Raw genomic sequence first — 11,335 nt, 5'->3', positions numbered from 1 at the left:
CCTACAAGCTTTATGCATGTCTTATTTAGTGACTAGTGTAGTATTCTTATGTGTATTACTTGGGTATGAGTATTCATAACAATCTGTGTTCATAAAGGCCATGTATAAGTGAACTTCAGCTCAAGTGCTACGCATCTCTCTAAGAAGCTGTGATGTGGCTGCACAAAAACCAAGGAATATTGAGCTCTGGAAGTGTGTATTTGACCCGATTTACTGTGACTATTTCTGCTGATATACATTTTAAAAGTATGTAAATATTTCCAATAATTATGTGTAGGTTGATTTTTCTTTATTAGTCACTGCATTTGAATTAATTCCGGTAGCCTGTAAATGCACATCGCAAACATAGTGATATATCTGATACACGTGGATTGTTGCAGTGTGAACTACTGTACATTGGTAGCCTATTTTCATTTCGCTTTATAAAAAGACACTAATAGGCTGATATGCGGTTTCACTTTGCTACGCTAAATTTTCCACTGAATTTGGCAACTCGTATTTCCTCTCGGTTCTATCTACCTGAGAAGAGACGGAGAAAAAAACATCGACGTCACACGTCCAACCTCCGAGTTCATTCGCCACATCACTTCGGCGCAGGACTCATCGAAAGTGAACTGAAAGAAAAAGCATTTGAAGAGGAAGCTGACACATCTAGAAACTGACTGTGAGGCTATCTAGCTAGTGGGCTACACCAGCGTGAGCGCACAGTCTGACAAACGATTAAAACAGGCGTTGTTATAAATAAGGTGCAGCGATTGCAGTTAGCGTAGCGCTGTGATATTTATAGGGACCGTTTCCGCAGGCATAGGACATAGGAAAAAATGTTACAGTCTCTTACGAGCAACTCCTGCGTGCGACTGATTCAAAGCAATAAATCGACATGGTATTTCTTATTTCTGGTCCTGGGTTACGTGCTGTATCTCATCTTCGGCGCCGTGGTCTTTTCCTCGGTGGAGCTGCCTTACGAGGATCTTCTGCGGCAAGAGCTCCGGACCATCAAGCGCCAGTTTTTGCAGGAGAACAAATGCCTTTCAGAAGAGAGGCTGGAGGAGTTTTTAGCTAAAGCGTTGGAGGCCAGTAACTACGGGGTGTCTGTTCTCAACAACGCTTCGGCGAACTGGAACTGGGACTTTACCTCGGCGTTGTTTTTCGCCAGCACTGTGCTCTCCACGACAGGTAAGAAAACGCAAGGCCCTCGTCATCACAGACAGACCAACACAGGTAGACTAATGTTCAGTGCGCTCCACTCGGCGCGCAGAGTGAGATGTTAGCGTGGCGTTTGCGTGGGCGGTCTGTGAGATGTTGTGCCGTTTGTTATTCGGAACATTGTGAAAATGACATGTCACACAATGCCCGTTTTCCATAAATGTGAGTGTTTTTGTTAACGCGTGCCTCTTTCTCCCCCAGTGTTCATGTGTTTTCTATATGTAGTCTCAATTTACCTAACCATTCCAATATGTCATCTTTTGTTAACCTTAATTCCTAAATAATGATGTGGCTGTTCTCTGTGTGTTGCCAGTCATTATTCAGTCAATATTATAAATTATGATGTCATTTAATGTATTCATTTAGCCGAGTAAGGTAATGGTCAAGGGAGTTTTAATCGGGTGTGAATTAATTGGGCTACTTGTTTTTTTTAATTAATTGCCCCGATCCTGTTTGGTGAATGAAACGGAGGACCACAAACAATTAAAACAAATAGTTCTTTTTGTGTTATCCTTGCAATCTTCTTATGATTTTGTTCTTTATGGGAGTAAGACTAAAGTTTGGAGCAAAGGTCTTATAACCTTAAGGATTTTATAAAGGTTCCATGCAAGTGCAAAGTGCCCTGTCCTATGGAATGAAAACATAACTGAAAAACATGTATTGTGGGCCCACTTTGAATTTCATGGCCTGTACTGCGCAAGAAGCAGAAATGCCATGAATGCATTTCAGATGAACTGACCGAGAAGAGATACTGAAAACTTGTTTGTCTTGAAATGAAAATAACAGATTTAACATGCTGATTAGTGACAAGCAAACACGTGATTGATTTATTAATAATAATAATAATAATAATCACTTTATTTATATAGCACTTTTCATACAATGGTTTGCAGCCCAGAGTGCTTCACAGAAATAAATGGCACGGAAATGAATTTCCTGCCTGATAACTGCCATTTTACACCCAGTAGAGTAATACTATTAGTGCATGAGTAGAGTGGTCTTAGTGGGCCTCAGTGATTTTTAGAATCGGACTGTAGCATTCCCTAAAGGTGAAGATGGAAGTTTGCATGTTATGTGAACAGAGAACTGAGAAAAGGCAAGTTGTTTTATCCAAAACTCAAATGTACTTGCACTCACATATCCACACATGCATGCATTTGATACACTCTGACTTCACTGGTAAAGAAAGTTTGGTGGTGTAATCCCATCAACAAAAAAAAAAACAACTCAGGCCAGGAAATGAGAGTGGGCTGAGGTTTGATTAATGATTAGCCAGCGTGATACCCTTCACCTGACGGGTGATACTTAAACCCACATCATTTTACCCTCCTTAGAGGGATGTCCTGTCCTTTAGCTTCCCCTGCTGCTGAATTATTTCCTTTGGGTTTCCTTGAAGCCACTGTTTCCTAACAAATCAATAATCCTGAGGCATAATATATACCCACTCCCACACACTTTAATGGATATCAACCGCAATTTGTCCTGATGGCTAGGGAACCAGGCTGCTCTGTGGTGAGAAGATTTCAAATCCCCAAGGTGAGATTTGGAGGGAGCAGTTGCCCACTTGAGCTTGCTAGATGAATAGACTTAATTGCTTCAGCAACTATCCTGCTGTATAATTGGAAAATTCTTTCTTTTGAAGGAGAGCAGGCAGTTAGCCCTCCTTATATAGCCTATATTTTTTCCCACTTTATTCAGATGGGGGAAGTGGAGAGGGCTGCAGATAGAGATGGGATCATACTACAGAATGTAGGCCCACCATGGTGAGGAGTTGAACCTGTGGCCATGTGGGGGATTTGTGTATGTCTTGAGACTCGGATATCCTACAGGCTGAGCTGCACAGTCTTTCTCATAACATAGTTTTTAAAAAGATGTAAGGTTATTAGTATTAGCCTATTAGTAATTCTGTATACGAGTTTCTATTCAAGAAATCAAAAAGTTACAATAATGATTGGATAACAATACAATAGACAGTCTTGTTTGGTGACTGCTTGGTTGTTGTGTGGTACATTTAAGATAATTGATCCGGGCGGGTTTACATGTTCGTAAAGGTCTTACTGTATCATTGATTATACGCTCCAGTTAGGTTACTGGTGGGGCACTATATTCAGTGTTTTCATTAGTACAGCTATGTCAGAAATATGTGGCCTTTTTCTAAAGTTAATGAGACGTGGCCTTGTTTACATAACTGACACATGCTAACTGCCATCTGCATGTGACACAGTGGTGATAGAACTAAGCGTAGAAAAGATGAAAGCTTTCACTCTGTTTGTCATCACTCAAGCCAAATTAGTTTCTCCATCTGCCCCTGCAAGATGTCTAGCTCCATATATGTTTCTTACACGAGTTCCATTTGTCTTGTGGTCTGGTTGAGCAGTCCTTGGGATTCACACAGAAGGTAGACCTGTATGGCAGCAGTAGCATTTCTTATTTGTCTGTCAATGGGGCTGGAGATCAACAACGGGTCCTTTCTGTGAGACGCTGGGTCCGATGCAGGTTTTTTTGGTGCAGTACTTTATATAGAACCCAAGCTGATGAGGGTGTGGTGCAGCTGTATCAGAGTTAAAAGCAGATTGGAGCTATAATACATGTCTCTCACATCTTCTAGCCCACCTCCCCTTCCCTAAGTGGCTTTTGTCGCTTGTCAGGCCGCCATTGTAGATAAGAATTTGTTATTAATGACTTGCCTGGTGAAATAAAGGTGAAATAAAAAATAAATAAAAAGTGACATTTTTACATTACTATGCCATGATTAATTTTGTAAAGGTGGAAACCTTGTACAATGACCCTTTTAATAGTGATTGAAGTTGGAACACTAGCATGATACACACTGGTATATATGCTCAGTCTGCTTTCAAAACCCTTCAACATTTAGTTCAGTGAATCAGTTCAGTTGTTCTCCAAAACACCTTTATATAATTTAGTTGCATTTTCCCTTGGAAGTACACTTCTTTTGGCAGATGACAGAGAGAGATGACAGACATTCTGTTCCTGTGATGACTGCTGGCACTACTTGTATAACTTTGAGTACATCGTCTATGTTTGAGACAAGGTGCTCTGTGCTTTTCGTCAGAATTTGGTCTCTTGGTCTAGAGCTGTGAACCTTGTTATCCGTTGTTGATTTGGAGGCCACCTGCCCCCTTTTCTTCTGTTCTCATCCCTCCTTGTGGTTTGTGTGTTTTTTATTTTCCTGAAATCAGATTTCTGCTTGATTGTTTGAGAGAGAAAAAAGACAATTCAATTACAAAGATTAAGTACTTTAATTTCCCTGGAGGTGTCTTCCTGTTTTCTATGTACAGACTTCCTTGTTTCTGCATGTAATTGCAGGTTATGGCCACACTGCTCCTCTGTCAGACGGGGGCAAGGCCTTCTGCATCGTGTACTCTGTGATTGGGATCCCCTTCACCCTCCTTTTCCTCACGGCGGTGGTGCAAAGGATCATGGTTTTCAGCACGCGCCGGCCAGTCATGTACGTGCACACGCACTGGGGCCTGTCCAAGCCGCTGGTGGCCGCCGTCCACGCTTCCCTGCTGGCCGTCGTCACAGTGTCCGGCTTCTTCCTCATCCCTGCCGCCATCTTCTCTGCGCTGGAAGATGACTGGAACTTCCTGGAGTCCTTCTACTTCTGCTTCATCTCCCTCAGCACCATTGGCCTGGGCGACTACGTCCCCGGGGAGGGCTACAACCAGAGGTTCCGTGAACTCTACAAAGTGGGCATAACTAGTGAGTTTGGGGGCCTGGGAGTGGGGTGCCATTGATCAGTTGGAGGTGGGTGCCATTTTGCTTAGGTACAGGGATAAGTTGTCCTCAGTGTAGCTGACAGAGTTGTTGATCTGATTTAAAGACTGTGGAGGAAATGTCTGTTAGTCTTTGTGTCAGGGCAGAAGCAGAAGTTAGGTTAGAACTGAAAGTGAATCATTAGAGCAGAGGTGATATACCAAATCAGTCTCATATAAGGTCATACATACTGTAGTTGGAATTGGCCATATTTCTGTATTTTGAAAATTTTATATTTCTTCATAAATTTTTAAACAAAACTGTCTCGGTTACAGAATTAAGTAGTCTGTAGAGAAAAGGATCAATGAAAAAATGAATTCCTGATTTTGGAAAGGTTGTGCTCAATACTGTCATTCATGGCAGATTTTGAATGTGTTGATAAAATAAGGGAGTGCTTAATATCTGAAACCTCCTGCTGTTATTGCTTTTCTTTATTTACAGTATATGTAGATGCATACTCTGCCCCTTCTTTCAGGATGATCAGACTCTCCTGGCTGTTTATCCATCACAATGAGGTTTACATATCACAGCTTTCATGTTTTATTTCATATTGCCATCAATTGAGTGTCCTCTTTGCTCACCGACAGTCCTGGGCATGAGTCATAACTATCACAGCCAATGCAGCCTTTATGTTTAATTTTGGCTGTAGCGCAGACCAAGCTAATTATTGTAATTATTTATTTATATAACAGATGCGCTCATACATGGCAGCAAGTCTGTCGGATCAAAATGCGCGTGCATGTCACAAGAGTTGGGAAAACAAAGAAATAGGCACTGACAGAACAAGGAAAATAAGGCACCAGTTATTAAATGTCAAGCTGGATTTCAGTGCGATATTCAGGATGTAGTGTGATCATAAGGGGAATCTTTACCTGTCTGTCAGTCACAAGCTTTAACTGTACTTAGGGTGACCAGATGTCAAATTCTTCCCAGGATAACTCCTTTTCACATATGTATTCGTCCTGTATTTTGGTCATGCTATATTTCAGTTGGTTTTCTGACTGTAATGGCTGTTGTTATAGGATCACACTGCATTCTGTTCACAGTCTTCGAGGGTTCTGTTCACCCTGAAAGTACTTTTGCCTGTATACAGTGGGAGTGCTATGCCTGTGTGTTAACATGCTTGTTTTAGCACAGTGGAATAAATCTTTTGACTGGTACTCTAAAGTGGGGCCACGTTTCCCCCATTTTGGCCTCCCTTCTCTGGCTCCCCGTTAGGTTTAGAGTTGATTTTAAGTTACTATTTGTTTTTAAAGCACTGAATGGGTTGGCATCACTTTACATCTCCAACCTCTTTTGCCCCTATTCTGCTTCCAGGTCACTTATATCTTCTAACCAGATGCTTTTGACAGTCCCACAGGCTCGGTTAGAGCTAAAGGTTGATCGTGCGTTTACTACTGCTGCTCCAAAGCTGCGGAATAGTTTACCTCTTTATGTTAGGTCTGCCTCCTCTATTGACTCTTTAAAATCTCAGTAGAAAGGCCATTTTTTGTCCTTAACCTTTAAATCCAGTTGAGATCCAGTACACTTCATTTGGGTGTATTGTCTTTGTGGAATGTTTTGCAATCCGTTGTATCTGTTTTTATTTATTGGAGTTGTACAGCACTTTGGCCAGCGTCCGTTGTTTTTAAATGTGCTCCATAAATAAAGTTGACTTGACATGCATATCAATAATTGAGTAATGCAATGATAATATTGCCGTTGTATTGTATTGACCGATAACAGTTTAAAACAATTTTATGGGTATCTGCCGATCAGCTAAGATTGTGGCTCATTATAAAAGTTGATATAATGACACAACATGCTTCAGAGGGGGCATGTATCTGATGCCTTGCTGATGCTGCACATGAACTGAAATATGTAGCCTGATCATAGTCATATTTGACCAAACTGCCCATTAATATCCTCCCAAGACCCAACAATCCATTTTCAACACGAGTCACTGGTCTTAATCTCAAGAACCATATATTCTGTTATACTGAAACCTACACTACAAGGGACATTCAATAAAGATAAAATAATATTTGTGTAAATATTTTCACTGCAGCATGTTTTTGTCATCCAAGAGTCTTTTATTATGTCAAAAAATACTGAAATACTTTTTTTCTGCTGGATCTCAGGAGGATATAGAGTGATTTGCATGCTGGATGTGCTGGGGGGGAAATGGCTGCAGAGTGTAGCTATCTGCCCTTTTTAGCTTCATAAATAACACATTTAAAATTTTTTTCCCTTCCATTAAGCCTTGACTTATTTGCCCAATCAGTCTTCCCGTGCTTTATTTTTAAAAAGCTGAAGATCCTCTGTGGCTGGCTCCCTCCGTTTCACTCTGTCCTACTTTCCCGTGGATCTGTATCAAGTTCTTTGTCTTCGTTACGGAGCCTCAGTGTGTTGTTCGCTCTCACGCTCTGCTCTTCTCTGTCCCTCTCTCTCTCCCTCTCTCTGCCTCTCACTCTCTCTGGCTGTCGCATCCTGGACAGCGTTCTGTCTGTGAAAAACGGCGTGAATTCCGTCTGTGAAAAACGCTGTGAATTCTGTCTGTGAAAAACAGCAAGAATACTGTCTGTGAAAAACAATATGAATTCCCTCAGTTTATGAGCCACTAATACGAACAATTATATTCTATCTGTTCTTTTTCTCTGTCTGTTCCTCTCTCACTCCCTCATCCCATTTCCCACTGCCCACATGTTCCTTCTAGCTCTCTCACTCTCTTTTCTTTTACATTACATAAGGCATTTAGCCGCTCTATCAGAGCGACTTACCACTTCTACTTACACTTACATTGTATCCATTTATCAGCTGATATATACTGAAGCAATGCAGGTTAGTACCTGCTCAGGGTACAACGCATGTCCTACCGGGATTGACTAGACCTTCGGTTACAAGCGCAGTTCCTTACCCACTGTGCCACACTCCGTCCTCCGTCCTGAACTCCGTTCTTCCGTTCCTTCACTCCCTCTCTTTTCACCACCCTCTCCCCCTCACCCCCCCTTTTCTCACTATGTTGGCATGGCATCCACATTTTAAATTCTGTCAATGTCTAGTGTGCACAATACACCAAGAACAGCAATGTCAGCAAGTACAGACATAACCAATGAATGTGTAGTGTATAAATTAGATTAGAATTTGATAATGATTTATATTGTATTGATCTCTCTCCCTTTCTCTCTCTCCCTCCCTGTTCCTCTCCCCGTCACCCTTCCTCTCTTTCCCCCTCTCCTTTCCTCCCTCCCTCACTCTTTCTCCTCCCTGCCCAGTCTACCTGCTCCTAGGTCTAATTGCCGTGCTGGTGGTTTTGGAGACATTTTGTGAGCTGCAGCAGCTGAAGCAGCTGAGGAAGATGTTCTACCTGAAGAAGGAGAAACCGCAGGACCGGCTGACCATCCTGGACCACGACCACCTGTCCTTCACCTCTGTGTCTGACCAGGCCAACTCGCTTCGGGAGGACAAGACGGAGCCCTTTGTAGACGTCCCGGTGCTCTCGTCCCCCGCAGGGGACGGTCATATAATCAGATAAGGGATAGCAGGGGTGTGTGAAGCGAAAGAGGGTCATGGGCAGCGCTATGGTGGGGTAGGGATGGGGTTCCAGAAAGTGTTTCCAGTCAGATATTTCAGTGTTCCAGCCAGTGTTCCTTGCTCTAGCTAGACCGGCTTTATATTGCCGTTATTTATAAACAATAAGGGTCTATCTCATGTAAACATCAACCATTGCCATTTTCTGGGGAAACACATTTCCTGTGAAACATACAGTATTGTGTGTGCTACTATGTGTGCAAATTTCATCAATATGAATAGAGATATAAAAATTATGAATATATAGACATAGAATATTGCATTCTATAATGGGTTTTATGTACAATTAGTGCACTGTAGTGTAGCTCTGTGCTGCTCTGTTTGTTCTAGCTTTAGCCTTTGGATGGATAAGAGCAGAGGTACGAATTTGTCAATCACTCAGATGGACAGAAACAAACATGACTGAAAACAGCCAGATAGTTCTGAGCGGCAAGTACTTGACATTTTAGCTTCAGGGATTTTTTGAAGAATAATTTTGAAAAATTATGTCTACAAAGAAAGCGTGAATTCACACTGATTATTTGTCTAATCAGGCTCATGAGTATGATAAGGGTTTTTCTTGTATTTATTATTTTCTTAATTTTTTTTTACCGGTGGTATCGATGGTTAAACAGATGGTAATTAGTAATGTGTCATCGATAAGCTTGTGGCTTATCCCTTATGGCCTTTGAGGGAAGAGAGAACTGGAGCAGAGAGGTTTATGTCATTATGCTGAGGGCAACGGGGCCTGCCCCTGGCATGACCTTACGGGGCCTTTGCCATGAGCAGATCATTGTGTAGCAGCATTCCTGCTTCAACCAGCAGGTATTTTAAAAATACAGCAAAAACAGAAACAGAGAGAAACATAGAAAGAAAGGGGTGGAAAATACCGTGTGCGTAGTGTGAGTCCTCTTCTTTCTCTTTGGAAAAGAAGAGAGAACGGCTTATAAACATGTTCATTTACATTAAATCAATTCAGGGGACACTTTGTGTTCCCAGGAATGGATTCAGAGCAGGTGCTGTCCAAATACACTGAATTTCATGTTATTTGGGTGGGATTGATTCATCCATATAATATATAGGTTGGTTGACCTGTGCAGTACCTGTGTGATACCTGAGTACATTAGGCTCACAGTCCTTATGAGTTGTAAAGACTCATTCAAGGAGCTACAGACATGAAATACACTGCTGCAGAGTTTTGATCTTCATGGATTTGGCTCTAAGGCAGTGTGGTGCAGTAGCAAACGGACAGAATGGTTCTTCACCTCCTCTGATCCGGCAAAATCACAGCACTTACAGCACAATAAAAAAAATATCCATAATATTTGCATAGTGGGGATAAAAATGAAGTCTTATGTTTTGTGAAAATGCTTTATTCAATTTTACTGTCAAATCTCCGACAGATTTCTCTTGTATTTTACTTTGGAATTGTGCAATACAAGCTACATTGATGACTTGTTCATGGTTTACATGAGAGTATTTCAGAAGAATAAGCCAAACACTGGGACTACAGTTGGATGCAAGATGTGACATGTGTAAGGCTTGTCCTGTATAAACCTTTAGTCTGTTTAGCAGATTAATAATGTATAATGATGTAAAATCACGTAATGCCAGTGCAATTACATCACAGATAACAGCATCATGTGACTTGTTTATTATCAGAAATGCAGGGTGTGATGCATGAGTTCTCTGCCACTGCACAATGGAGAGCATCTGATTCAACGTTGCTTATTGTGCCTGTGCTTTTGTGATTTCTTTGCGTCATGCGTCTGTGCAAAAACACAAAAGAGAAACAAAGCCACTATTTTTTTATTTTCATCAGAGTAAATTAATTAACGGTCGTGTTAAATAGAGGCATGCCAGGAATAAACCATGTTTCAGTCGTACGTAAGAATGCATTGCTAACGGTGTGTAAAGCTGAGACCATTGTGCCTCCAAAACTCTTCAGACGGTGTCCCAGCACGGAGAGCCAGCCCCTGCTAGTGTCTCAGACTGTCCTGGGACAGCACCTCTTTGGGGTAGTAGCAGCAATTCAAGTATGGGAAGATTTTATAGTGAGCACCAATGATATCAAGGAAACATAGGGGTCTGTTTGTTGCCTCATTTTAATTGTGCCCTACTCAAAATCACTAGAAAACAGACTTTTACTCTAGATTTTAAAGCATTGTTGTGCTAGTTTTACTAATGTACTTTTAATCGATAAGGGTGAGGTGGCATCTATATCTGTACAGAATGAGTTCAGCACAAAGTGAGCTGTGTTTATTAGTATCTGTCAGTGTACAAAAGTCATTGAATGCATTTTGAGTGTAAATTGTGTCTTTAAAATAAACATGTTTTATTAAAGCTGTGCCCAAAGTTGCATTTGCTGCTACAGTGTGTGTGTGTATGTGTACGGGTGTACGTGTGTATGTACGTGTGTACATGTGTGTGTTCATGTGTACGTGTGTACGTGTGTGCACGTGTGTGCGTGTGTGTATGTACATGTACTGGTGTACAATATGTATCTGTGTGTGTGTGTCTGTGTGTATGTGTGTGTATGTTTGTACATGAGTACTTGTATGTGCGTACGTGTGTGTGTGTGAATGTGTGAGTGTACGTTTGTACATGTGTACATGTGTGTGTGCGCACGCATGTGCATCGTGTGCATCTCTGCGTGTTTGTATGAGTGGGTAGAACAGTGCCCGAGTGCTTCCAGGCTGGGGTTTGTTCCTCTCTGGATGTGCCTTCCCATGTGGCTGCTCCCTGATGCCTGACACTGTAAAGCCATCCTGAGTGTACTCCCTCCTGAATGTGGTCTGAGAGA

The 11,335-nt window shown here is 41.7% G+C and overlaps 1 protein-coding gene across 1 annotated transcript; it reads left to right on the top strand.

Annotated features, from left to right (window-relative positions):
• Positions 1–581: 581 nt before the first annotated feature.
• On the top strand, positions 582–10,875 carry kcnk1b (potassium channel, subfamily K, member 1b). The gene is made up of 3 exons (XM_064317415.1): positions 582–1,176; positions 4,534–4,929; positions 8,238–10,875. The coding sequence occupies exons 1-3, from the start codon at positions 822–824 to the stop codon at positions 8,495–8,497; spliced, it is 1,011 nt and encodes a 336-aa protein (XP_064173485.1). The 5' UTR covers positions 582–821; the 3' UTR covers positions 8,498–10,875.
• Positions 10,876–11,335: the final 460 nt, after the last annotated feature.

This window comes from Anguilla rostrata, chromosome 18, assembly GCF_018555375.3.
Source record: "Anguilla rostrata isolate EN2019 chromosome 18, ASM1855537v3, whole genome shotgun sequence".
NCBI lineage: Eukaryota > Metazoa > Chordata > Actinopteri > Anguilliformes > Anguillidae > Anguilla > Anguilla rostrata.
This window is presented reverse-complemented; position numbering and strand designations above follow the sequence as displayed.

Coding starts and splice junctions, on each gene's coding strand:
- kcnk1b (XM_064317415.1), top strand. CDS start 822: ATGTTACAGTCTCTTACGAGCAACTCCTGCGTGCGACTGATTCAAAGC. Junction 1,177..4,533: donor CACTGTGCTCTCCACGACAG/GTAAGAAAACGC, acceptor ATGTAATTGCAG/GTTATGGCCACACTGCTCCT. Junction 4,930..8,237: donor CTACAAAGTGGGCATAACTA/GTGAGTTTGGGG, acceptor CTCCCTGCCCAG/TCTACCTGCTCCTAGGTCTA.